A 27,441-nucleotide genomic window follows, 5' to 3' on the forward strand; every position below is an offset into this window, starting at 1 on the left:
TCAAGTTGATTATTTTATTATCAAAACAACATTTTTGGGTACTTGTAAAACACATTTCATATGAATCTTTCTAGGAATCATTTGGGTTACATTTTGCTGTTTTTTCGCTTTCTTTTAATTCATTTTCTGATTCAGCCGCACGATGAGCGAAACTGCATTTTATATTTTATTTTCCTTTGCACTTGTCAAGTTTTTTCAAAAATAACGGCAGGCAAAATGACAAATCAAAATTCAGTTAAATCTAGATCTGAAGTTTTCGTGACTGCAGGGATCCATAACTCTTTGGTTCTTTCGGTAAAGTCACGTAGGTATAAAACAAAATAAATTAAATCACGACGTTTCGAAAGCCACAGCAAGAAACAAATTGCTGTGGCTTTCCCACCTGATAACTGATGCTTGTGTTGCTTCCAAAACGTCGTGATTTTCATTTATTTTGTTTTATACCCACGTGACTTTGCCGAAAGAACCAAAGAGTACAAAATTCAATTACTCTGCTGCTGTGCCTGCGGGCACATTGGATTTAAACGAATTCTCTAAAACACATCCGATAATCCACCTTGTTTGATGCCACTCCTTTGGACATGTAAATTGCACACCAACCGGTAAACAAGGAGGCAAAACGTCAATATAGAAACTTAAATCAATGAATGCTTATAATGCACGGCATCAAATTATGTGTGGCCTCTTTTCTGTTTACACAATTTACGCAAACGTTTCTATTGTCGCATTCGGGTCAATGAGCACAAGTGGAAATAACGAGATTTTAAAAATATACAATTGTTGTTGCAAACAAATTGCGACCACGATTATTAAAAATTTAAGGGAGTGCCTTCATTGGTGAGATGCCAATGAAATCAAGAGGTGAATGATGGGGGAGAGGAGGATGTTTGATAAGCATTGTCAATGCAGCAGCAGCAGCAGGTAAGTGAAGGCACAAACCAAAACACAGCTCTTGTTCCACAGATGCAGTCTGGCTTATGACCAAATCGTCTGGCATGAACCCGATCCCCGTCAGAGCTCGCAAGCTTAAGCAGGATGGCGCCTGGATAATGCTTGGATGGCCTACCACCATGCATAGAGGCATTGTTGGCTGCAGGGCTACATAGCGAACGTCTGTTTATGCCCCACGCCTTCAACCCGTAAAGTTACCTGCATTTTTAATTATGGTCAAACTCCTGCAAACTTGGAACCATCCAGCAGTGGATCGATAAAGGGCCATACACCTACATACGTAGTGGTACCCCCCTATGCTGCCCGACACGTTTGAAGAGATGTTGAAAACCAAACCAGTCCAAGACATCGTACGAGACAAAGTCTCATACAATTCTACTGTGGATGTGAAAAGCCTGCTCTTTAATGTTAATTAGTTGTGTAGTACGGAACTGTCCCCGACAGGAGAATGAATCCTCATAAAAAATCGGCTACGTATCTGCAAAATAACAAGGGTGTGTTTTGGCTCGAGCCTTCCTTTAAAAATCCACCAACTCTCCCATCCCGCTAACACACACACACACACACGATTCGGTTATCCAAACAACCGCCTGCTCAGGTGCAAATTCAGCAAATGCACATGGATGCATCCATCTGCAAATTGACATGCGCTGAAAAAACAAATCCAGATAAAGCAGATGTTGGGTTTTGCAACCTCTTGGTTGCTCAAGTTTTACCAGGCCTACCCCCCCCCCACACACACACCCCTTCCCCCATTCCATAACGGGCACCAAGTCGCGTTTTACAATGCGCTTGCAAGCGTTTAGTCAGGAACGCCGCAATCCGTCGGCAGCGGCATGGCTGTGGTGACATCGAGGTTCTTCTAGGTTCACCGTCGACCTTCTCAAATAGACGGCTTGGCAAGGTTGGATGGAGCCAGATTGTGACTACACGGTTGGGTTTTGGGGGAATAAATCGTTTCGCAAGAAAAATTGTCCAAGTGGTTCTGCTGTCACCGTGGCGAGAATGCGAATCGGGCACATGGGGGGCGGGGGTGGGAAACGGTACCAACGGTACACGGGGCGCATCCGTTCATTACGAGCATCGTCCTCCAAACGATACTTGTTCATTTGCAGAGTTAATAAGACTTTTATTGTGAAATTTTAGCGAAATTCATTGCAACGAACGCCACGGGTACCGAAGTTGGCACGGCAAGCTACGCTTCTTCGACATCGTAAGCAGTGTCTTGTACCAGCGAAAGTTATTCAAACAAAAGTTGATTAAGAAAAACAAAATGTGCAACAACCTTTAAAAATGAATTAATTATACATGAACGCAAAATAAAACCCACACCTTTATCACACGTCATATCAGCGGCGAAGAGATAACCATGCCTTCTGCCACCGCAGATCCGAACCAGTTTTATTAGTACGCCTTCTCACGATACGCTATAGGGCCCTTTCACCCACCTGTGCAGTCGAGCAAAATTCATAGTGCCTCTATAACTCATTTGGCTATTTAACACTCTGCATTATAATTATGATGGTTACAGGTTAACATCAACGGCAAGGTCTCACGATTGCAAAGTGTTGAGTTCAAATCCAAGTTAAGCTTGAATCGTCCCCCTGGAGTAAGTTGAGACCGCACCAGAGCTGGCGAGTGAGACTGCACCACCAATTGGAAAGTCATAAACGGACGTCATATGGACAGGTCTGTTATGCATGTCGAAGCTTCTTTCGCATCGTACGTGCTAATCGGCGGTGCATGGGAAGAACAACAAAATAAACAAATCTGTCTGGATCCTGCCTTTGAAATGTGAATTTTCACACCAACAGAACAATGGGCAAGGCGTAGTAGTGTGCGGTATTGTTCGAAGCATGTGGGGTGGGGGGGGGATGCTCATCTTATGGATGTGTTTTGTCAACTTCCCAGACCACTGGCAGTGCATGTGATCAGGAGCTGACGGGGGATTTCAAGGATGATACTTGTCCCTGCGCTTATGCAATTGCAGCTGATTCCACACCCTTGTGCAGTGCCAAACAAACAATAAAAATACAAGGAATTATCTTTAAACCAACCAAATCAGACGAACCCCGTAATCGGCACTGTTCAAATTCACCGCACAAGAGTCAACCGAGATGAAACCATCCGCCGTAATAGGCAGCGATCTGCACTCCCCGGCGGATGCATTCTCCCAAACGCAAACAAAAAGTCGACTCGCGCTTGTGATCGTGCGCGCCAGGAGCCAATCGCCACATTTCCTTATCAACCAGAGAGTACGACACAGGGTGCAGCAACGCGCCGCGCCCTCGCACAGCCCGACGCGGCTGGTGCCAGTGCAAAGCTTTGATGGGACTGCCGGCAGAGGGGAAGGCGCTGATATTTAGGGCTCGAAAGCAAACTTTTTTTTTTTTAAATCGCACGTCGTTTTAAGTTCGGTCGAGCGAATTATTTGTCTTCGTCGATGCTGCCGTCCACAGGAGACTTCTTTCTGTATATGTGCAATAGCACATACTAATGTGGGGGGGGGGGGTGGGGAAGGGGGCAACAGAAATTTACCCCACAAAATCATTGCGCACATTCAACCGGGGCGACGGCAAACCTCCTGGGCGAGGGCCTACACCCGTACCCCGTACGGATACCCATGTACAGCCATGTGGAAGTCGACCCCATTCATTTGGGGGACTCCATCGCCTCGGCTTTCGTACACTCACTATGTGTTGATGAACAAGGTTCCTCCTTTGTTGGGGAGGGCAGCATTGACTAGAAAAACTATATATATTTTTTACCAAGGTACAAAATCCTAATATCGCATATCCTGGCCATGTACACTCATCACAAATGCATGTTCAAGGTAGCTTTGTATTGTGGTTTTGGTCGACTATAATCTGCTTTTTTAGATGCATATATATACACACACACAGGCACACCACAGATGCACACTCGAACTAAAAAAATTAAACGGCTCGTCATTTCACCGTTACGCAAATGATCAAAGCGTTGCCACGATATCTGGTCCACCATACCCCCACAAACTGTGTGGTAGACCTCCCCCTCGCACAAGCGAATAATGTACAGATTCATTAGGTACAGTATAAATAACACCACCAACCTCGGGGCCCCTACGCTTCAAATGTAAAAAGAAAATAAATAATCGGCCATGAAAAGCACTACACACTGGAGGGGGTTTGGCGAGCCAAGCACACACCACAGGGCACGTGCGCGCAAGCACAGGGCCAACGCAGAAAATGACTTTGCTCAGCAGATCTTCCGCGTGCCGCTCTCCTTTAAAGGAAGTCCCAAGGGGTCGTTCTACGGGGTGATTCCGCAGGACTTGCGATGAGGAGCAGCGTTCGTGTAAACGCGCCGGATGCCGGAACGCGAGATGGGCGTTACTTTTTCACGGAGTTCCGTGGTGATGTGCAGCGAAGTGTAGTGGCAATTTCATCAGCAGCCGCACACTGAACCGGCAAGGCAGTGTCGGGTGGAGGGGTCGCCAGGCGATTCTCTTTAAAAAGTCCAACTTCAACTGCCGCCTCTTTCAGCGAACAGCCTGGGTACCCGCCGTCCCACTGGTTACCTCTACATGCCGTGCTTGGCAGCCTTGAGGAGGCTGTCAAAGTCCAAGGAGGCCATCGCCGTCCTTCGGTCGGTACTCCTCTCCAAGCCTCGGTTCGAGTCTGCACCAGGGGATAACATGGAAGGCAGTGGAGGAGGGGGGGTGGAACAGAAGCGCAGAATCCATGAGCTAATGGACACATCGCCATAATCGCGGTGCCGAGTAAATTAAGTAAATCTGGTCACACGTACAGACACCACTAGCAGATTTAAACGACTCGCCCATAATATTTTCTCTTAAGTAAAGGGGAGAATATGGCCCAAATTTGACTTCTGCAAGTCAACTCAAATACAGCTTCACGCACTTACATTCGGGTCCCGAGGGTTGTTGCCGTGCGAGTAATGGTCAACGCACTGGACTTGCAATGCATAGGCCACCGGGATTTGACTTCATCTCCCGGCACAGCAGTTGAAAACGATGGTGCACACCCAGCAATGTCAACCCAGCAGTTTAAATAGATAACGGCACAGTTGGCGCATGGTGGGGTTTGGCTTACTCTTCCACTCCTGCCAAATAGAGCTCCCTCTGGTAGAGGCTTTTCCCCGCCGGCAGTGGTGCGAGCAAGACAAATGCAGGGCTGTGCATGTTTACCTTTTTTCAGCCTTCCATAAGGGTCTAAAAATGATGATTGTCAACAAGCGTTCTTTTTTCGTAGTTTAGACTTTTTATAACACAAAACATGCGTCCCTCTGATGTGGGCTTCAGAGGGTTTTTCACAAAGCTGTAGGTGCTTCACATGTCCTGGTTTGGCATATCATGATAAAAGACAGCAAGCTTTAAAAGGTTTTGTTAAGCATCAATCCTTTCAACCGCCACTTCAGATCGAGTTTCTTTATCAACGAGTTGTCTCAGGCAATTGCACGGCCATAGAAACACGGGGACAACGACGAACGCTGAAAACAAACTGCACAATGGAGCACGAGTAAATGCATGCTTAGAATAGCAGACAGAAGAGCAGCAGCTCTGTGAATATCGTGTTGATGGGGGGGGAAATGGAGAGGTCTTGTTGCAGGATGCCTTGCAAGAATGAACGATGGGCCAAGGACGAATGGGCAGGCAAAGGGGAGAACGCGTCCGATTTGATGACTGCCGCGTAGATGGGGCAATGAGTTCAGCTCAACGCATATAAGCGAGATTAATTGCGGCACTGCAAGACTGACGAATGAAAACGGCACGGGGGAAAGTAAAACAGGCAGCAGTGGACAGAACACGGCTCAGGATTCTGATGACTATTGCAACTGGCAAAGATTCACGTGATCGAGATGGGGGTATCCGGGATGGGGGTGGGTCACAGGACGTGTGGATCGAGGGGGCAGCGGCAAGTCGAGTACTCAGACGGCTTACCCAGGTCGGCGTAAGACGCCTTGCAGAACTGGCGACGGCCACCAAAGCACAGGTCGAAGGGCATCTCATTGGGCAGGTGCACCAAGTGGCCTTTCTCCAACGCGGCGAACGCGTCGCAAGTGAAGCGGTAAGTCACAAAACCGTAGTTGTCCCTGCGGAAACATTGGAAAAAAGCGAATGGGAAAAAAATGGAAAATGAGACGCACGGGCAAAAGAGCCACGTTCCGAGAGACGACGACGATGAGACCACACGCAGCGACGTCACAGGGAGGAAAGCAGAAACGCGTAGAAGCGTGACAATTACCCTCGGCCGAACAGCCTTATTCATTAAAAGCGCCACGTTTTACGTAATCCTTTAAAACTCGATTTGGGTCGGGAAATTTTTTAAAAAACGACAACACCACACGTTTCAAACTCAAACGCCATGAAATAATTGATCGCCTCTATAAAGAGTTACCACGATTCCCACGTAACAGACAGTGGCATCGACGCTTTCGACCCGAGCTGGAAAGGCACGAAAGAGAACCGCGGTTTCCGAATCGCGCTCGCATCGCCGGCGCCTTTGGGACAGTCTCGCCGATGTGGCCGTTTTGTACACAGGCATTAGAGAGAGCGAGGGGGGGGGGGGACTGGTTGCCATGGTGCGAGGAGTACCCGCGCTCGCGGAAATGCACGCTGCAGTTCTCAATCTCCCCAAAGGACTGGAAGCGTCGCCGGAGCTCCAGCGTCGTCATCCCGTTGTTAATTTTCCCCACGTAGATGACGCGACGCTCCTCCTGCGAGTGGGGCATGGGGAGGGGGGGGGGACAGCGACGAACGCAACCAAAAATTATAACGATGACAAAACGATGACACGCAAAATCAACCGTCAATGATTCCGAGATACCGGCGCACACGAATCACGGGTGACAGCTGCAATTCTAGAGTGTGGATAAGACGGCAAAGCCAGCTTTTTGCAAGACGAATAACCAAGTAAACAACGCGGTCGAGGGGCATCTTCAGGGGTAGGAAGACGTGCGCAGTGGCCTGGGGAAAAAAAAAACACGCACCCACCCACCCCCACCACAGCACGGAAGCTGGGGGTTAAAGGGCCAGGCGGGCTTACAATGGCTTTCTGGTGCAGTCGCCGCCGCTGCTCTAGGATGTTGCTCTCGCGTCGTTCGAGCCATGGCCGCTCGCTCCGTCTCTCGTACGCGTCGTACCTGCGCACCACGGGGGGGCGGGAAAGAGTGGGGGGGGGCGGAGGAGTTCAACGTAAGCGTGACGTCACGACGAGGGCATGCGCCGGTCCCTCTCTTGTAGTTCAAAACACAGCCCAATTGACGAGCGATGAAGTTGGTCGCAGGTAGATTTGAATCCAGGTTGAAGCCGCCAGGAATTGAACTGGGCTCACGAGTGTAAAAGCTCGTCATTGGCCTCAACCCAGTCACCAATGATTGCACATAAACCATAATACGTTAGAATTGGTTTTGCACGTAAATTCCAGCTCCAAGGGGAATATATATACATCTGTAACTTACGCAATGAACATTACTCCTCACATGACGCCCCATATACTGTGGCGTTGCTCAGACATCACTTTCACAAATCTCAAGGCATAAGTAGAGCTGTCATGTCAACTTCTGCGGCCAATTGTCTAAACACCCAGGGTGAGAGGGGCGGCCGGTGGTAAACCTCTCGCTCTGCGAGAGATCCGCTCGTGCCACGACGAAGGCACAACGCGAATGAATCCGAGGAGAGACACAATTACGAGCCACGACCTCCGCACGGACCTGGGCGAGGGTCGTCGCGACCGCGGCACGTCCGAGGAGAACGACGGCACGGGGGACACCGATCGCCGATGCGAGGACGACGTCGTCGACGAGGACGAGCGGCCCCCTCCGCCGGCGCGGTATCGCCGGCCGTACCCGGACCGCGAGCGGCTACGCCGGCGGCCGCGTTGGTGGGGGGAGGCGGCGGCCGCCGACGGCGGGGACACGGAGTCGCGCCGGCCCGGCGAGCTCGAAAGGGAACCCCCGCCGGCGCCGCTCGTCGCGGCCCCGTGCCTCCTCTCGCCGCACCGGCGGTCCTGCGAGCCCCGGCTCCTGGTCCTGCGGCGCCGGCTCCCATCTTCGGCGTCGCCGCTCGTGTCCGTGTCGCTGTTGGCCGTCTCCTGGCCGCAGTCGGCGTAAGGAAGGTTGGAGACCTTGCTGGCGGCGCTCAGGTACACGGGCAACTTGGAGTAGTAGCGCCGGTGGCGGGCCGCCTTGCCGGGCGACCGCTCCTCGTCGCTGGCCGAGCTGTACTCGTCCGACGTGCTAGTGCTCCTGCGGCTGCCCCTCTCCCTGCCCTCCGCCAGCCCAGCCGCTGCACGTTCTGCTCTCAGCGGCTGGTACTTGGGCTCGGGCAGAGACTTGCCGCTTCTGTAGTAGCCGGGCAGCTTGTCGTAGTAGCCGGGCTCGTCGTCCTCAGAGTCTCCGCCGCTGCTACTGCTGCTGCCGCCGCCGCCGCTGCCGTTAGTACTGCAGCAGCTGCTTTCCTGCGCGGGCGGCGAACTCCCCCGACCCGCTTCCTCTTCTCCTGGTGCTCGCGTGCGGTACTGCCGCTTGAGTTTTTGACCTTCGTCCCGCCGTGGTTCGGCGTTGGCCGGAGCCCCGGCGCTCTCGGAGACGGTCGCCGCGGCGTTGCCCGCGGTGCTTTGCTGGCAATAGTCGTGATCGCGCACGTTGGGGATTTGAATCTCGGCCTCGCGTTCCACAACAGCACCGTTCGCCGGAGTGGCGCCGATTTCCGACTTGTTGGCCGAGCAACCGTTCACGACTTGAGAGGCGACGAGCGGCGACGCAAGATTGGACGCAGAGACGCGGGAGAAAATGTCCAGTTGAACAGCAGTAGTAATAACAGCAGCAGCTGCAGCGCAGCTCGGGTTTGCAGCAGCCGGTGGCTTTCCGGCCACTGCTGGCACAAGCGAAAACTTCATCGAAGGGAGCATCTTAGCGGTTGCTGCGGCAGGGATGGCCACACGTACGGGATTTGGCAAGGCGTTCGATTGGCAAGGCGGCGTGCGGTTGGCCACCGGCTGCGACGCAGGCAGAGAGAGCGTCTTGTCGGCCACGACGCTCGGCGACGCGACGCCCAGGCCGGCCCAGGCCGGCGGCAGCGTCGGTGGCTGCTCAACTTTCGGCAGTTTGACGGGGCCCACGGCGTTCGGAGCGCCGACACACGGGGGGTCCTGCGCGGCGGCACCCACGCCGGCGGGCAGAGGCGGAATCATCCTCGCGCCAGCTGCGGGAATTGTAGCGGCAGCCTGAGCGAAGCGGCTGGAAGCAGCTTGCGCTGCTGCGGGCGTCGATGGGGCGAGCTGGCCGGAGCACGGCTGCTTCGTTGCGGCTTGCAGCCGTGGGATTTTGCCAGCTAAAGGGATTCCTCTCTTCTGAGGGCTACGGGGGGCTTTCCTCTTTGCCGAGGTTCCCCTCGACGCCAAGTTGACTTTTGCGTCCGGCTTCGGGTGAAGAGATGTGCTTGGCGCAATTACACCTGGATGGAAAAAAGACGACGGTCGATCAGCAGGTCTGACTGGGCATTTGGAACAAATGGCCAAGTTCTTTATAAATCCACCACCACCTCCCATCCACCCCTCAGAGTAAAAAAAAAAAGGTGTAAATCACAGCACACCGAAATACACCCACAGTTATGCTATCGGCAGGTCGTGCGTGGCAGGTCATTGTGTGGATACTCCCACCACTTCCGAGACATGTGCAGGCCAGTGTGGCAGAGTAGGCCAAAAGACCGACTGCGACAGAGGCTCTCGAGGCCTCTAGTAGAGCTCCTTCCAGCCAGCAATGGAGAGAGCACAGTTGTGGGCTCCAGCGTTACCTCGAAGGGGTCGTCACAAAATGAAATATAAAGGGTGCACACATTTCCCCCCATCAAAATATCGGCAACTCAACAAAAACACACGAGCTGAACTCACCAGGAGTTTCTCGAACTTCGGAAGCAGTTAACTCGAGCTCCATTCCAACGTCCTGGACATGAGCCTGGCCAAGTGTCCTGGAAAAGCACGCAGAATTTGCCAGCGAGATCAATCATTATCGTCATTGGTCAACGCTGAACGTGTCGAGAAACCCATGTCCAAGCTCAAAATAAGCTCCACATTCCAACACGTTTTGGAAAGCCGAGCACGTTCACAAAAGCGACCTTTATCTGTAGAATGACAAGACAATGCAAGTATGACTATAGGTTTTTTCCCCTTTTTTCTGGAAAGATAAAAGGGGAAAAACCTATTCTCAGATTTTGGTACTGGCAAAGGAGGTCCCACGATACCTACAGGAATGTGAAATGTGCGACAGCGCGTCATCAAATGAAGGGATACACACATGCGTCATGGAGTTCCAACAAGTTAATTACAAATAAGGCCATCCCCCCCACATACTGGTCATGACGTGCGCAACCGAATGCGCCACAACTGCAGCATCTTTTTCTCAAACCGGCATGACGCCGTGGGTTTTACGTGGCCCGGTGGAAGAGGAAACAAATAAGAGCGGTTGTGTGCCTGCCTTGGCAATCAACTCGGGCCCCCTTTGGAGGCTTGCCAGTGCCAACGTTACCCCACCGACACGGCCAACGGCCAACCTGACACCTAAAACTAAAAAAATGGTTCTGCCCCGGGGATAGCCTGGATTAGAAATAGCCATGTCATCGATGTGGAATGATTCGTGGGCCATTACGCAATGTTGGCAGTGACCTTTGTTTTGAACTTTGCGCTGGGAACCGTGTCCCCACGCGAGGGGGCCCCGTTAAAGATAGCACCGGACTTCGCCCTCCCACATGCGCCAACAGGCTGACCCACACCCCCCTCCCCTCCCCACCCTAATAGAGAAGGCGATTTGTTTAGGACCATATTTCACCAGAAGAACATTAGAAGGGACGTTCAAGGAGTGAGAGTGTGGCGTTTTGTCAATATATTTCAATAAAGTAGAAGGTAAACATAATACATCTTGTTCAATACAAAATAAAAAGTTAGCGTCTTGCTAAATGTAAATGTTTACGTTTCAAACAGACCGCCATCATCACGGGCTGCGCTTTGCGTGTAGTTTTTATACAAGCGTCCCAATTAGAACTACGGTCTGTAATTGGGCACAATCCATCACGCGTAGGCTACTTATCTACTTAAAGCTCATTCGCCGAGTCCCAAACGCGCCAAAGGTGTAAAACATATTTAATTTATTCTGCCAGCAAGCCATGCCTTTTTTGAATATCCCCATTAAAAACCATCTTAACACCCTTCCAAAAAAACTTAAATGCACCGACTTAAAATAAAAGATCAATTATTCAATGGCCATGTAAGCAAAAATCCCTTTCAGTTTCAAAACAGTTAAAAACTACGATGCTCAGGATGCAATTTGGAGACTGGTAACACCAACTGCAAGTGCCATCATGCTTTTTTGCGACCATCATCTTTTTAACAGCTTAACGCTTTGCTTAATCTTACAGGCGGCTGGGTCCATTTCACGCAAGAGTGGAAAATTACCACGGGCGACCGAGACTACGCTAGGAATCGACATCAAAGAGAGACCAGGGCTGGCCCAACTGTGGCTCCCAGGCCGGCAGTTCAAGTGCAGCTCGTTAAGAGACGCCACTAATATATTAACTCATTTTTTTTTTAAACAAAATAAAAAGAAAATCTGCGGAAGCGGATGAGACAAGGGGACACCCGCCTCCCAGCAACGAAGGTGGGACATTGTTACTCCCCGGGGTGCTTATGCAGATTTCCAAATGAAAAAACTCCAGCCAGTGCAAGTGTAGTGACAGGGTGCCATCAGTTGACCATGAAGGATAACCACGGGTATGGGTGCGCTATGTAACAGCCAACTATAAGCGGGACATAACTGGGCCAAGGGTCAGAGGCGGGGATCTGTCGGGAAGTTCCTGGAACCTGCATGAGAGTTCTAGAAGGAGGGCGTGGCCAGAGGCGGGGCTTGGCCACGCTGAGGAGTATATAGGAGAGGTAACCGGAGGTTCGAGGCTGTCTTGGGGGTTCGGGTCCTGGCTGCCGTCACCGTCTTTGCCGTCATCTCTTCATCATCGTCCAGCCCTATGGCCGATCCGCTGTACTGTCCCTACCGTCATCTTGGCTGTATTAGTCAGCCATGTGGCTGTATGAGTGGGTCAGTTCTCCGTAGCCCAGTGTATATGTTGCTCAGTGACTCTGCTTGTAAAGTGTGAGAAATAAACCAGGAGCCCTCTACAAGTCGTGTCTCAGAAGACGCTCACTACACAAGCAAGCTGGCTGTGATGACTCCAAAGACAAAGAATCCTCCATAAAGCCTTCAGACTGTTGGGGCAAGTGCTGTCATAGGGAGCACCTACATATTCCAGCAGGGTACACGAGGGGGTTGGTTGGCCAGCACCGTGTCCAGCCACCTTTGTCTCTCTAGTGGCAATGTTTACACATCACACCACATATACCTTGGGGAGGCCCAGGAGCGATTCAGATAATCGTCACTGGTGTTGACTGCGAGCTGGAATCGGACCCGGATCTCGCTGGGTTCGTAGCGCAGCGCGCTTACAGCTGCACTCCCGCTGCCACCCTCCCCCAACTTCACCTGCAACGTGACATCTTGTGCCTCTTGGCCATAGCGATATTCTGCAGGGTTCATGAAGCGTGGCCACGTGTAGAACGTTGACGATTATGATCAGATAGCCAATGTTTTCCCCGAGGTCAAAAACAGGGAAAACTTGGCCTCATAAAAATAACAGCCACTCACCCCACTGTGCGCGTTGCGGTCGACTCAGGTACTTCTCGTCTCTTTCCTGAACATAAAGACAAATCCAAGAGCCCTCAATCAATAATGGCAACTGACCCGAAAATGTAATTTTGACACTGCAGCGCTGGAAACATTATGCAGTTTGCATTTTGGAAAAGTGTCATGTTTTACACTCAATTGACCGACTTACACAGGGACGATTACCTAATCATCTTCCTTTTCAGTTAAAGAATTATAATTGGACAGCAGCTCAAGCTCGGTCGATTAAACGACACGCACATACACCGCCATTGGTGGTTTTGAATATTCCATCGTATGAGTCTCATTCCTCCAATTCTCGAGGCATCTGCGACAGCGTTGGGGTAGTATAGATTACAGAGAGCCTCTCTCAGGTCTTGGCCAACAACTCCCCGGAGCTATCGTTTCACAAGTGCCTCCGTGTCCGTGTGCCGTTGAAGATCACTCGTGCCTTTCAGATTTTTGGCACAAACTTGTAATCTTTCATCCAACCCGAACGATTTTCGCTCGCAACTGCCGTTTAAGTGGAATTCTTTATCGCTCGCAACAGACTCGGCAAAAAAATGTTGCTCCTGTGGCAAAGTGATCGTGCTAATCAGTGTAAATTTTGGCCAACCGCCGAGTCTTAAACATGATCCACAATGTACACAACTATCCACCTTTATTGCACCCTCGCCCCAGCCCCCAATAAGGTTGTGCCATTTAAACTTCTCGCGAGTGGGGAAATTTAGGACTGCTGACAACCTGCCATCTGTATTCCGTCGTCAGAACGCTGCAACGTGTTCAAATGAGAAACACACTTCTCCTGTAACGTTGGCCGCAAATTTGTCATGATTAACAATGCACATCGTCAAAAGCAAACCAACAATGAAGGGAATAGTTGCAGGCGCGGGGGGCTGGAGGGGGGTGGGGGTGTGCATGTGTGCCAACAAGTCCGCACGAGACGACGTTACCTTCAGACTCCTCGAACTGCTGCAGCAGACTGCCCAGGTCGCTGGCTTCGATGCCTTGCGGAGCGAGCGAGCAGAGGGAGGCAGGGGTGGGAGGGAGCCACGTTACTCACAAAAGGCACGGAGCAGTGACGAGGACAAGTTACACGACACGCACAGCACCGGCGTTCAAACCCAACGGAGAAAGTAAAAAAATCGAATCTCAGCAGCAGCAAAATGAGACCAAAATGTGCTGCCACCATACGAATGGTCAGGTGTATGCATGAACATGTTTGATGGGGGGGGGGAATCAATATCAATCCATGTTTCTAAATCCAGACGAGATATGGGTCATGTATGCAATACAAAATGTGTGCATGGTTGAGACAATATTATCAATTCAAGAACGTTAAATATACATAACATTCAAGCAATAAAAGGTTTACAGTGGAGAAAGTGGGTGGGGGGTATAATCCCCACCTCTTCAAAAGACATTTGGTCATTTTGGAAGAGCAAGCCAAATACTCTGGAGCAAATAATAGCAGCACTGCACCGTAACCCATGGACAGCGATGCACGCGAGCGAGTGGTGGTGTGTACAGCGCTACACCCAGAGCAGCCTGCGTTCACAGTGGCTGATATATGCAGGCTGCAACACTCATTTAAGGCTGAAACGACCTGGGGAGAGAGGCCCATATAATGTGTCCAGACATCACCCGCATTTTAAATAACCGTCACCGGAAATCAAACTCTTGACAGAGTTGTGCAGTGCGCCACTGCACAAGAAGATGCCCATAACCGTCGTTGCCGAGTGACAGCCAAGAAATCATTATTTAGCAATTAACAAGCAAGCCAAAACATATGCCATTCAATACAAGTCGATCAACTTTCACTTAAAGGAACGTTGCGATCCTGATATCTACGTGTCACTGCACTGGCAAACTTTGTTCCAATAAAAAAACCGATCAGCCCAATTGTGCTTGAACGAGCACTAAGGGGTGGCGGGTGTTGTCCTGTATACAGCCCTTAGCCTGCTACGGAAATTCCCCATTCCTATGGTGGGGGTCAATCCATTCAAATGGACCAACACCGTAAAAAAAATCCATTCACAGTTCGGGGGGGGGGGGGGGTGGTGCATTGGATTTGTTTGGCCAATTTCTGAACCTCAAGTGTTTTGTACGCATATTTAAGTTAAGTGTAACCAAGGAAAACCCACTAGTCACATGAGGACGCAGCACAACGGAGATTAACCCACTGGCTGTACTGCCATCTCCCAGGTCACCTTGGCATGTGTTCAGTTTCAAATGTCTCTGCAATCCACCACGAAAAAAAACCTTGCGTGGGCTGACGCACAGCTTGACGGCTTACTGGTAATTGCAAAAATAATAATTTCTTGGCTGCCTGTCACTTAGTAATGACTATTATGGGCATCTTCTTGTCGATAGAGCGGTGGCTGTGCAGTGGCGCACTGCACAACTCTGTCAAGAGTTTGATTTCCAATCATGGTTCATATCACAAATGCAAGTGATATCTCTGCACATATTATGGGCCTCTCCCCCAGGTTGTTTCAGCCTCAAATGAGTGTTGCAGCTTGCTTTGCACACGCGCAAAGTCGGCTAAACTTACCGATCTCTTCGAAAAACGCCCGTATCGTGGGATCCGTCTCCAGGTAGTTATCGTCCTCCATCGACTCCGCCGCTGCCTCTGCCGGAGCATCGGCACTCGCCGCATTATCCGCGCCGCTCTGCTCTGCGAGTCCCCACTGCACGCCGGCACCGCCCGCGGCGTGGGGGCCCAGCTCGAGGCCGCGCTCCTCCATGCGGCGCCGGTACTGCAGCAGGCTGATCCTGCGCCGCTTGGCACCAGACTCCTCTTCTGCGTTCGCATCCGGTGGCACGGCGATGGCGGGAAGGGGCGCCGGGGGGGCCTCCCCGTCAGGTGGCGGTGCCGACGACGCCGGCCGATGCGACAACGGGGGAGTCATCGACGTAGACGGTGGCGCCGATAGAGAGGGCGGCACGGCCGATAACGCATCGGACGGCACGGAAGGGGAGGGAGCCACCGACAGAGTGGACAACGGTGGCGTCCGTGAAGAGGGTGCAGTTGAAGAGGGTAACACGCATGAAGGGGGTGTCAATGAAGATGAAGGTGATGGTGATGGCGGCATCGATGACAAAGTTGTCAATGGAGGTGGTGGCACCAGCGAACAAAGTGTCATTACAGTGGGTGGCGTTACCAACGCAGAGGTTGTCGGTTTCACAATTGAAGAGGAAGGTGCTGGCGAGGAGATTGACACCGATGAAGCCGATGCTGGCAAAGGAGAAGGTGCCGATGCTGGCAAAGGAGAAGGTGCCGATGCTGGCAAAGGAGAAGGTGCCGATGCTGGCAAAGGAGAAGGTGCCGACACCGACCCCAACACAGAAGGTGCCGACAGGGAGAAGGGTGCTGGCCTCGTCATCGGCGACGTGGAAGAGGGTGACGCAGCAAGCCCACCGATGACTTTCGACAGTTTCAACTGCTGCTGTTGCACCACCACAATGGGTTTGGTTTCTACCTCCGCGGTCGTGCGGTTAAAGTCAACCTGCGCGAGCACTGGGTGGGCGACGTGCTCGGGCGGAGGTCTCGCCTGGCTCTGCTGCGCCGCGTCACTCTGCGTCGTCTCCTTCCTCGCTTTGCTGATCCTCACGGAGCGCCGAGGTGGCTCCTCAAACAAGATCGAGCGCACGGCTTTTTTCGTCATGGCCGCCGCCGCCGCGCCCGGTTCTTGCTGCCCGTTCACGTTTCGCGTTCGGGGCCTGCCCCTGGGCCTCTTCTGCGGCACCACTAAGGGGACGGTGTCGCCTTTTTCAGCTTTCACGTCCGCTTCGTCTTCTCGTTCCGTCTTTGCGGCGGGGAACGTTGCCGCCGAGATTTCTTCCGGGCCGGGAGTCACCGCTGCTGGCGCCGTGGTCACGGTGGCAGCAATGGCGCCCGCCGACCGTTCTGCTTGCTCTTTGGCGTCGCGCCCGAGCGACGCCTTCTCCGAGCCGCAATCGAGAGAACTCGACTCGCAAAGCCCGTCGAGAGGGCCCAGGAAGCCAGTCCCGTTGGCGGCGGTGCCGCCGCCGCAGCCGTCGCCATCGGTCCCTCTCGCTTGCTCCTCCCCACCCTCCGAGCCGCTGACGTCGGCCGAGGATCCCGCGAGCGCCCGCGCGAAGCTCGCGGAGGAGCCGCCATCCGGACTCGCGCCGCCGGACGGCCCGCACGGTGCTTTCACGGGGGACAGCAGGGAGAGCGACGCCACGGAATCGCGCACGCAGTAGGTGTGCATGTAGCTCACAAGCTCCACGACAGAGCCTTCCTTCAGGTCGATAACATCGAACTCGAACGAGCCATCCATGGCCATGAGCTTCTGCAGCTCCTCCACATCGCCCTCCGGCAGCAGCATGCCGATGTCGTCTTCGTCGTTGCTGCTGCTGCTGCTGCTCGCGCCGCTCCCACCGGACGCGCAGAAACTCTCGGCGCTTCCGTCCTGCTTCTCCGGCATGTCCTCCCCGCTGCTGCCGCTGCTGCTGCCCTCCCAGTCGCAAACAGCACTCCCGCCGCCGCCGACGGGGGAGTAGGCGGCCGACTCCAGGGTGCATAGGTGACGCAGCAGCTCCAGGTAAGTGGGCGTCGGGTGACGCTGACGGGGCCGGTTCGCGTGCTGGGAAGGACAACAGCGTTTCTTTACGACCGCGCAAGGTTTTCTTGCCCATGCCGTGTATAGTTCTGCGACGTGTTTTTGGGTTGTCACCACGTGACGTTCAGCACGACGTCCGACAGTTTCTCTCCGGTAAGCTCCGAACGGTTGGACAAAGATGTCGAGACATCACGCCTGAGTGACGCCGCGGCACAAACCGAAAAAGCACGCCCGGAGGGAGGGAGGTCTCTGACTACGCGCTATTTATCAGAGCGAAAAAAATCTCACCCGGCCGGGGGAGGTGGGAAGGCGGGTGGTCACGGAGGAGTACGGGTGCCGCGTGGAGGCGACGCGCGACTCCGCGCCGCTCACGGGCGACAGAAGCAGCCTCTTCAGCTGCGGCAACACGACAAGGACGACAACGGGGTGAGCGTCACTCAACTTCCACGGCGTCACAACACGGCCACCCCCGTGTTACTCCACCGACACCGCGCAGCTTTCCATGGCAGTAGAGGCACAAATTGCATTTTTCTTTAGTTATGAAACAAAACCAGAGAAACAGGAAGAAAGCCATGCAGAACAGGGAGAACATAGAAACTCGACGCGGAAAGGTGCCGGAGCTGGGAATCAAACTCAGGAAATTATTGCTGCGAGGAACAAGTGTCAACACTGTGCAACCCGGGCGACCTAGTACTCTCGCCATTCTTGCAAATATTGCGAAGAAATCATTCCCTACCGTCGAGCTCTCTTCGACGTCGCACGCGAGCAGCCGAGGCTCCGGGTCGAGGAGTCCATCGAAGGGCGAAGCCGTGTTGTCGTCCAGGCTGTCCAGAGTCTCTGCGAGCGCCATGAGCAGCGTGGCGTCACCAATGCTGCCGTCGCCACCACCACCACCGCTGCCACCACCCTGCAGTGACACGCCACGAATTATCACTCAAAGAGCACTTCGACACGACCATACGCTGGGCTGGATCGATCTATGGAATAAATACATGTGTGGAGCTGAGCGTTATGGCCTCGTACGTGCGGTTACGTTTTCTCTGCGTTCTCCGTCATTACTAATGATGGGCCAAAGTAATTTCTGCCTCGGTTCTCTTTTCTTCGCGACCATCACCGCTTCACTTAAATCTTAATCGTTATTCTTCTCGATGATTTATCCCTGCATATAGCCACCTGGTTTCCCATCTTATCCCATTCCACATTCATCGTGTGCAGCATTGCGAAGCGCAGGATCCTTCCCAGGCTCATTCTCATAGCGATCCCAACCAGTGTGGTCTTCTTTCCGTAACAATTCTAAACAAGGCGGTTTTCTACTCCAAACCATTTTATTAAATTGTGTTCCAGTCTGAAGTCTTGATTCTCCTGGAATCTTAATCCTTCTCCCACATTTATTAAATTGGCCAAATAACCCAATTTAAGACATTAAAACCTAGATTTTTTTGGGTAAAATAAAAAACATTTATTTTTAACATTGTACAGCAACCACGACCACAAACAAAACAGATCCCCCATCTGGCCAGACACTGACGAGTTCACCACGGTGCACGAGGGGGTGGGGTGGCCTGCACCACAGACCCGGTCGCATTCGCGTCACCATTGTTCGCATTTACCAACTGCACCAGGCGGTGCCCAGTTAGAGGGCAGGTTGACCCGGTTCATAACAGAGCTTGCCGACGACACTAGCCAACGCTGGCGCTCCCCACAGAAACGAACACACACACACCCACACTGAGAGTTGCAATGCAACGCGAGCTGCTTTCTAAGGACGAGGAGGCGTCACAAAAGCAAAAACACCCCGTAACATGCGTCGTTCTACGAGTTAATTTACCGAGACTTACAGAGACGCAGGGACGAGGGCGACCACACAACACGTCGCCTCTCAACTCAACCGCCCCACCCCCCAAAACCGCACACACCACACAACCACGATCCATCACCAGGACTGGAATGACCACTCCCCGACAGGATTCGGTGCCGCTCACGGCTCGGCGGCAGAGCTCGCGTTACAAACGAGGAGGTGGCAGTGGGCCAGCTGCCAGGGCTCATCAGCACGATAATCGTAGCCGCAGCAAGTGGACGGGCGGGGACGAAGGCACGGAGCTTGGGGTACGCAGACAAACAGCGTCCCAACGCTTTGTCGCTGGCTCTGCGGAATTATTATTCGTGCAGAGCCATCAGCTTTCCCTGGGAAAGTCTATTCACAGCTAATAAGCTTCCACAGAGAACGCATTACCATTTGGGACTTTGGTATCGCCCAAATAAAAACTGTACATTAGCGGTGCTGACAACAACGCTACCGCTCGCCACAGACACGTGCGTACACACCGCACTAGGGGCTGCAATGCAACCGAGCCTAACAAGGCGAAAGGCGTTTCGTCATGGCCGCGGCCGCCGCGCCCTGGTTCAACGATGTGGTCGAGCCATTTATTTGCGTGCAACACGAGCTTCAGGGGAAAGAGACAAGAGACCAGCTCGCACAGAAACCTACGCTGCACGTCTGTTCTGCATACTTGACACCAGTTATATACATGGCGAGCAGCGAACAATGGAGTTCAGGACACAAGTCCGATTACCAACTTCACCTTTTTTCTCAGCTACTTGAAATTCTGCAAGCATCACAGGAGGAGCGCAATTCACAGAAACAACGGCATCGAACGTTTCTCCCCGCGGCGGTAATCTCAAATCGTTCGAGGGTCGTGCACGGATGCCACCCAAGGTTGCCCGTGGCGATGCCGAGCGCTGTGAATGCGCGGCAGTCGTACGTATGTGGAACGTCTTTTCACACTGTACGTAGCCAACCGTGCGAATCGGCAGGTGCCAACTGTGCCCACACGAGTCGCCTTGGCGGTTTTCACCCGCGTTACGATGCCGCGAACCAGCAGCACGACGCCAACCGTTTGATGTCAACGGCAGAGCGTGGTTGAGCCACGGAGAAAGTACAATTGCAGATGACGACGAGCGGATGATGACTACAACTAACCAACGAAGGTCTGAACATGACTCCGTCAGGATGAAATTAAGTAATGTGAATTAAGGCGCAGCTTAAAAATACTTTAGTAATGTGCCACGAGACCAAACATGTTAATTAGAATTATATTCCACACTCTATCATTGAGCTATTAGCTCTTTTTCAGAGGGGTCCTGGCCACACAGAGCTCAGAGTGGCCGATCATGTGGAAATGTATAGCAGCCTAATAATACTAATTTGTTTTAAAATGTGAAGGGCAAAGCCAGAGGAACCGAGGAGAAAAATCCACACGACCATGGAGAGAAAAGATTACACAAGCTCCAAATATACAACAGGCATCCTCAGGGTCAGGATAGAACCCACGACCCCCTGCATACCAACAGAATCTTTGCCACAGCAGTGAGAAAATGTTACAGAGTTCACCGATTGCGTGAACTCAATATCGCGGGGGGTGAGCAGGTGGGGGAGAAATTGCCTACCCCCCCCCCTCCTCCCTCACGACATCATAAACCAAGAGGGGTCCACCAAATGTTTTACTGCTTGAAATCGACCGGACTAAGGCGAATGATGAATTGAAATCAACAAAGAGACTCGACTAAAATTCCACAGGCTGTCGTCGGACTGGACTAAAATGCAAATCCTGACGATTTGATTTAACACTGCTCTCTGCACCTCCGATTAGCACGCTTGGCTACATACGGAACGAAAGAAGTTGAACATACAGCGATGTACCTCGACTTTCGTCGCAGCGCTCTTTCGGCCGTTTTCAATTCTAACCACATTGCAAATTTCGTCCACGCGGCTCTCTTTCGTCCCATTTCATCCCAAACCTTTCACGACGTTCGGCCCCACGCGCTGTCTTTTTTGCTCAGTCTTAGAATCGAAGTCGTTCACCGAGCACCTCTTATATTTGTGTTTATTCGTACATTATTAATACTGTACCGATTTCTGTGATCGCTGTAAACAATTCATAGTTATTTTTGTAATAACAGTATAATACTACAGTGTTCATAGTTATTTTCGTGATCATAAAACGTGAACATTATCCATACCGTGCTTATTTTTGTGATTACTCTTATTTGCATCAACGTTTTTCGCCAGCCAAAATAAATTTGCAAGCAAAAAAAGGCTCTGCTTTGACATTCATCCATGCTCTGGTCCTTAACCAAACGAAAGTGCAAGGTATTCCTGTACATACTACGATGACAAGGCAATGTTAAAGACTTCCAGTGACCAGGCAGCAGCTAAGTAATCGGCAACAACCAACTGCCGAAGACGACATTTCGATAAGAGCAGCCCATTCCAAACGCTGCCAGGCAATTGTTTGTGGTGGAACAGCGCCTACAAAAACCTAAATTCATAGGGGTTTTTTGGTTAGATCTAAATTATTTGAAAGCGCAAGGTCACATACAAGAGACAGACCAGAGGAAGAGTATACAGTATTTGTTTCATGAGGGTCTAGGCACAAAACCAATTTAAGATTCTCATTTTCCAATCGCTATCAACTCTAGTGGGTCACAGAAATAGGTTTGGGTTCTAAGTGCCCTACAGTGTGAACAGCTGCACAAAACAACCCTACCCCAAAACCAACATCCTCGAAAACACAAAATACATTACTTTCGTGATGTTATTTTTTGTAATAACTTTTGCTACATGAAAAACCCGCGCCACAAAACGCCACATGTGCTGCATAGCTTTGTCAGGAAATTAAAATGGGCTTCAAGTGGAAATTGTTTCTTGAAAGAAAAAAAAATCTACCAGGAATCGAATATCGTTCGTCAGTCAGTGCTTTATCCTCCATCTCTGAGAGGTATTTTTTAGTGGAACACAATCTAATGCATATCGCGTGGATTTGTTACTCTATTTAAATAGACCCACACTGGGTTTCCATTATTTTTTAATCTATGCATCATAATTGCAACAATAACTCCCCCCCCCCCCCCAGTTCAGAATGCATCTTTAACATCCCCCACTGCAGCCTTGTGCGCCGATTTATGCATTTCTTTATTGTAGCGTTTATAAACTCGTACGAAATCCTTTGAGCAAAGCGCCCCTTTATTTTTTTAACTGACATGTACGCAAGGTGTGTATTCATATTTGTATCCTGTTTGCGAGGATAACATTTTTTTCGTGAGACCGTACACATTTTTTCCCCAGCAAGAAAAAAACACTTTTGAGTAAATGCCATCTATAAGCAATAAAAACGTCACATTAAGGAAGACTTTTCTAAATCACCGCTTGTTTGGGCACGTGTCAGTAAAACTCACTGCCCTGGAGGATGTGCCACAACAGGTTATGATGTTCCAACAACAATATTTATTTACATGTATTTGTACGGCACCTTCCACTCATGTCTCAAGGTGCCTTTTAAGAATAAGATTCAAGGCAAAGAGGAGAGCTACGTAGAATAAACGGACTTAAGAAGATGTGTTTTTAGACGAGACTTAAAAGTAGCCACATTATCGGATAAACGAATTTCCAGCAGTAGGGAATTCCACAATCAAGGTGCAGACATTGACAACATTTGAACCAAACCCTCAAGCGTGCATTACCGAATAACTCTTCACAATTTTGTGCGCATACCGAAATGCAACAAAACATCCATGGAATTAAAACAGATTCTTACGATCAGGCTACACGCATGGAATCGTGCACGATAAACTGATCATTTACATTCTAAACAAATTACACGCAAACTAGTTGTTAATGTTATATTTAGTCTCGGGTGGACGGGCCATGCGAGCCAATCAATTGCAGAGCTGCATCTTTAGCGTTTACATTTAGTAGGCTACTGGAGCAAACAAAGCTGTGCAAACGAGACCTAAAAACCAAATCCACACGAAGGATTAGAAAAGAGAAAAACCAAACCGCACTTAGAATCAAACCATGGCTCTAAACTGCAAACAATTAATCAAATCCTTGAATGAAAGAGCAGACAAAAGATAAATCGTTCCAACTTCTAGTCTGCCAGTGGCAGCCTGACTCTTGGTAAGGATATCCGCGATTACGGACGTGGGACTGGGAGGGCAGTGGAGGGTTGGTGGATGCGGAAGGAAGAGGAAGCCTCACTTGTAGCCATGGGGCATCGGACGTGTCGCTGGTGGAACTGCACAAGAGTCCATCCAGAGGGCTCAGCGAATCCAGTTCCGGCGACAGCAGGCTCTCGCTCGCCAGCATCGTGCCACACTGCGCATGCACGGGATCATTTATTGTGTTGTTAACAACCAATGCATTTCATCCATTTCATATTTCAAATCCCAAATACATTGCTCTCCCGCCAACCCTAAATATAAAATAAATTACAAGTGTCACGCGGTATTTAATATTCCAGCGGTCTCCTGTGAATATAAAAGTTAGTCTCAATGGGCTCTCACTGGATGATAAATTAAGAGCCTCGACATAGCTTTTTACAGGCTGACGAGGCGAGTTTTGTTTGCGAGCACCTGTTTAAATTGGCCATTTCGCACATGGCAGTGGTGTGGCCAGGACCACGACCGATGTTTACACACCAGGTACTTATTTAAAGGATGAGTAGACCCAGGGGAGGCTCACGACCGGTGTAAACACCACTCGCCACTGAAGTTATCCAGGAATCGAACTTAAGTACCAGAGTTTATAACTGTTTACCAGTATACACCCTCCACTATTCTCAAAACGATAGCGCAGAGATTTGCTAGAGAAAAAAAACACCAAAAGCCACGTGGGCTATTTTAATTTAAACAGAATTACAAACAATGTGTTAATGAACACTCGAGAGGAATAGTTGGTGCCGGGTTTATTGTGTGGATTTATTGGGACTCAGCTGTGCCAGTGCATCACGCCGCCGGTGGAATGTCACAACAGGGCCAGGCGAGTATGAATCACTGGCGCCCAACCTCGTGTTCAAAACGGAGCTGTGAATCACAAGCCACGCTCGGCAGGGAGGGATTTCCAACCTCTACTCCTCTTACAGAGCCAAGAGCGCAGTAATCCAAGAAAACATGACGGTCCATTCAGACCTGTGGTCAAATCACTTCCACCATGAAATTGCACGCAGCTTGATTGCTCATCCTCAATCAGCCACGGTCGATCCACTGCTTGATAAAGTCATTGGCGTGTCCTGCGATGTAATAACAATACGCCTTGCACGAGCACACGAGCTTATTTTCATCGCTCCATCTCCACAAGGAGATGGACCTCCTCGGGCGTGTTGCCTCGACCGCCTGGCATCATCCCGTCTCGCGAGGAGGTGGTCCTGGCCAAGCCTACTTTTTCTTAACTATAAATAAGCCGTCTCCAACATGCTTATGTTCTCTACTTCTGTCTGTCTGCTAAGCAAAGTTAACCATGGGTTTATTTAGCAAGAAGTGTACCCTCGCGTTAAAGATTAAAAGGTTGGACTGTGTTTATCAGCTTCAAAGCCAATTATTAAACATGCGCAGCTGTTGATGAGAATCGGAATATTCATTTATAATGGAGGAATCCGATGAGCTATAAAGTTCTTTTTCATGTCCAGCAGGGGCGGCTAAGAACGTTACAATATTACAGAATGATTGTGCAAAGTACAAGACAAGTAAACAAATCACCCAAATATACAAATAAAACTAAACCATCCCCATCCTATCAGGCAAAGCCCAGAGGTAACAGGTCCCTGCAGGGTGGGCTGGTAGGAACATTGGAAAAAAAAATTCACCCAACAGCACGAGATTTCACTTCGTTAAAGTATTGAAAGGGGACGGACGGACACATTAATCTATTGCAGGCTGGTACACTCAGTTTACAACTTCGTTCCTACCAGTATTAACTTGTTTTTCAAGAGAACTGGCCACAAATTATACCTCTAGTGGCCCATCATTTGAACATTTATAGCACCAAAATAATCTAAATCATCTCAATGCGCACTTCTAGATGTGGAGGGGGAAAACCCAGGACCCGGCGAGAACATGCAAACTCCAAATATGCAGGCGTTGAGGGTCGGGATCGAACCCACGGCCCTCCTGCGTACCAGGCGATCGAATTATTGCACGGAATTTAAATGACGTTATACGACCAAACCTGTCTCTGCCCAAGGGGCGGCTACACCTTTGAGGGTTACTCATTCAGCAGTGGAGAGAACAAGGCTGATGATACGTTGTTTTAAAGCACCACGCGGAAGCGAGACCACGTGCGCGCACTGCAGCGTCTCTTCCCCCCCCCCTCCCACCAGCCCACCGTGGCGGAAGCACGCGGCGTGATGACGTAAATATGGCGCGAACGTGACGCCACGCCCCGCAATCTTTTAACACGTGTTTTTATTACAGTAGCACCACGTGCATAACAGTGAACGCGAATTCCGTGTCCGCAACACTCTTCGGGTCAAAAGGCAACGGTGTTTTCTTTTCACCATAATGGGGGGCGGCAGCTGGATATATTATGCGTATACAAAGACACCCCCCCCCCACCGTACGCATGCTGTTGGGGACAAGTGCTGTTTGGGAATGTGGCTATGAAGGACGCGGGACGGCGCGCGAGTTTGGGTGTGGCCAGCACCCCGAACCGCTGCCTACGTCTCCCCAGTTCCGATGTTGTTACGGAGCACCAGGTAAATCGTGTCAAGTCGTAGTCGACCGAGGGAGAGCCAAAGAACGGTATATATACACACACACTGTATGTAACTCGCCACCGATAGATAGCCTTGAGCGAGAATTTAACTCAGATCACCGGGTTCATAGCGCATCGCTGAATACAAAAGGCAGAGCAATGGTGAGCGCAATGCATTATAAACCCGATCTACCTCGGTTTAATGCAATGATAATAACATCACTGACAGCAGCGGACGTAACAAATGTGAAAGCTGACAGCGCTCTCGATCAGAGTTAGTTCCCACTCCCCCGGCGCCGGTCAACACCAGTCGCGAGTAATATTTGAACATGTTCCCTCTTTCACCAACCCGCACTCAATATTGTGAAGCATGGTAAAAACCATTCATTCAAACTCCACGTCATTAGCGCCAGCTCATTGCACCAATGAACACAAGAACGCTCTTTAGAGCCTATACAAGAGGATTTTAATAAAACGATTGCCCCATCACTTAAACACGGATCCATGATCAGCCCTTTTTAATAATAAAGGTCAACCCGCACACCCATCAAACAACCGCCCATCTCCAGCTCAAGACGCGCCTTAAGTGTTTATCTTTCGACCAGTCGGCCGAAACGTCGAGACTCATCTCACCTCCATAACATTAATTACCACCACTACAGTATTCTGACCTACAGGACATCACGAAATACGCACTCGAAACTTATGGACAAAAGTTTTACAAATCTGTTAACACGATCTCAGCTATCGGATTATAAGACGCATTCCGAAGTTTCATTTTTTACAGAGGGGAAAAGTGCGTCTTATAATCCGGTATTACGTTTAATTACACAGCGTCTCATTGTGCAAAAGTTCATAGCAGCAACTTCTCTAGAGAACAAGATACAGTACAAGGCTTTATTAGCACAGTTAGAGCAACGTACATTGAAACCTCGCCGTGTGTTTTCAAGAGATAATAATGGGGCTATCCAGCGCGAGTAATGAACATGCACGTGTTTAAACCCTTCACAAATCCACTGCTGGATGAGGATATTTCCAAAACCGTGTCAGCGGGCGCGTGTACCATACTTCACCAGGCTGGTCAATGCTAGTCAAGTGAATAAGTAATCATTACCATGACCCTTCAGTTACGTTTTGTTGTACGCGAGACCATTTCGTGTGCATGATATAACCAAATGGCAACACGTGGACGCGAGCCCACGTGGCGCCGCCATGTGCATGAACCCCAAGAAACCCAACACCACCTCTGCGCTCACGCCCACGGCGTTCACACACACAACAGCATCGCGGCTAAACCTCATTGACAACAACACGCACAGGCCCCCGTATGCAGTCACAAACACACTGCAAAATAAAAACGTTAAAACACAGACGCGGTTAAGGCCACGGAGAGGCCACGCCGTACAGTAAGCGCGTACAGTGCGACTCACGCCACATGGCCACCGACGCCGCGGCGAGACGGAGCGGCGAAGCGAGAAGACGCGCGAAGAGGTTTGATTGACGAGGAGAGAGCGCGATGAGGCTGGCGGGCGATGGTTTCGGAGTTTTTTTTTTTACCTCGGACGCGGCGCCTTCCCTGCCGCAGGAGAAGGCGGAGAGCGGAGACGCCAGCCCCGGCAGCGCCCCAACCTCCATCTTAGCCGCCACGCCACGTGACCACTTTCTAAC

General features: G+C 50.8%; 1 protein-coding gene across 2 annotated transcripts; it reads right to left on the reverse strand.

The window, feature by feature from the left end:
* Positions 1-27,441, reverse strand: LOC116941363 (uncharacterized). 2 transcript variants are annotated; one of them, XM_032952408.2, is made up of 13 exons: positions 27,331-27,441; positions 23,284-23,400; positions 17,983-18,153; positions 17,535-17,642; positions 15,212-17,270; positions 13,611-13,664; positions 12,640-12,685; positions 9,846-9,922; positions 7,666-9,409; positions 6,999-7,095; positions 6,548-6,669; positions 5,894-6,045; positions 1-4,610 (listed from the first exon to the last, which is right to left on the reverse strand). In XM_032952408.2, the coding sequence occupies exons 1-13, from the start codon at positions 27,406-27,408 to the stop codon at positions 4,513-4,515; spliced, it is 4,923 nt and encodes a 1,640-aa protein (XP_032808299.2). In that variant the 5' UTR covers positions 27,409-27,441; the 3' UTR covers positions 1-4,512. The 2 variants fall into 2 exon arrangements, with proteins under 2 accessions (XP_032808299.2, XP_032808302.2); XM_032952411.2 differs by lacking the exon at positions 23,284-23,400.

The sequence above is a fragment of the Petromyzon marinus genome, chromosome 11, assembly GCF_048934315.1.
Source record: "Petromyzon marinus isolate PM22_M1 ecotype Great Lakes invasive population chromosome 11, UKy_Petmar_22M1.pri1.0, whole genome shotgun sequence".
Classification (NCBI taxonomy): Eukaryota; Metazoa; Chordata; class Hyperoartia; order Petromyzontiformes; family Petromyzontidae; genus Petromyzon; species Petromyzon marinus.

What these genes read in the sequence shown, in the direction of transcription:
- LOC116941363 (XM_032952408.2), bottom strand. Translation starts at nt 27,408, where the DNA reads ATGGAGGTTGGGGCGCTGCCGGGGCTGGCGTCTCCGCTCTCCGCCTTC. An exon ending in GGGAAGGCGCCGCGTCCGAG is followed by an intron (nt 23,401 to 27,330) that starts GTAAAAAAAAAA and finishes GTGCATGCGCAG; the next exon opens with TGTGGCACGATGCTGGCGAG. An exon ending in CGAAGTTCGAGAAACTCCTG is followed by an intron (nt 9,410 to 9,845) that starts GTGAGTTCAGCT and finishes TTTTCCATCCAG; the next exon opens with GTGTAATTGCGCCAAGCACA.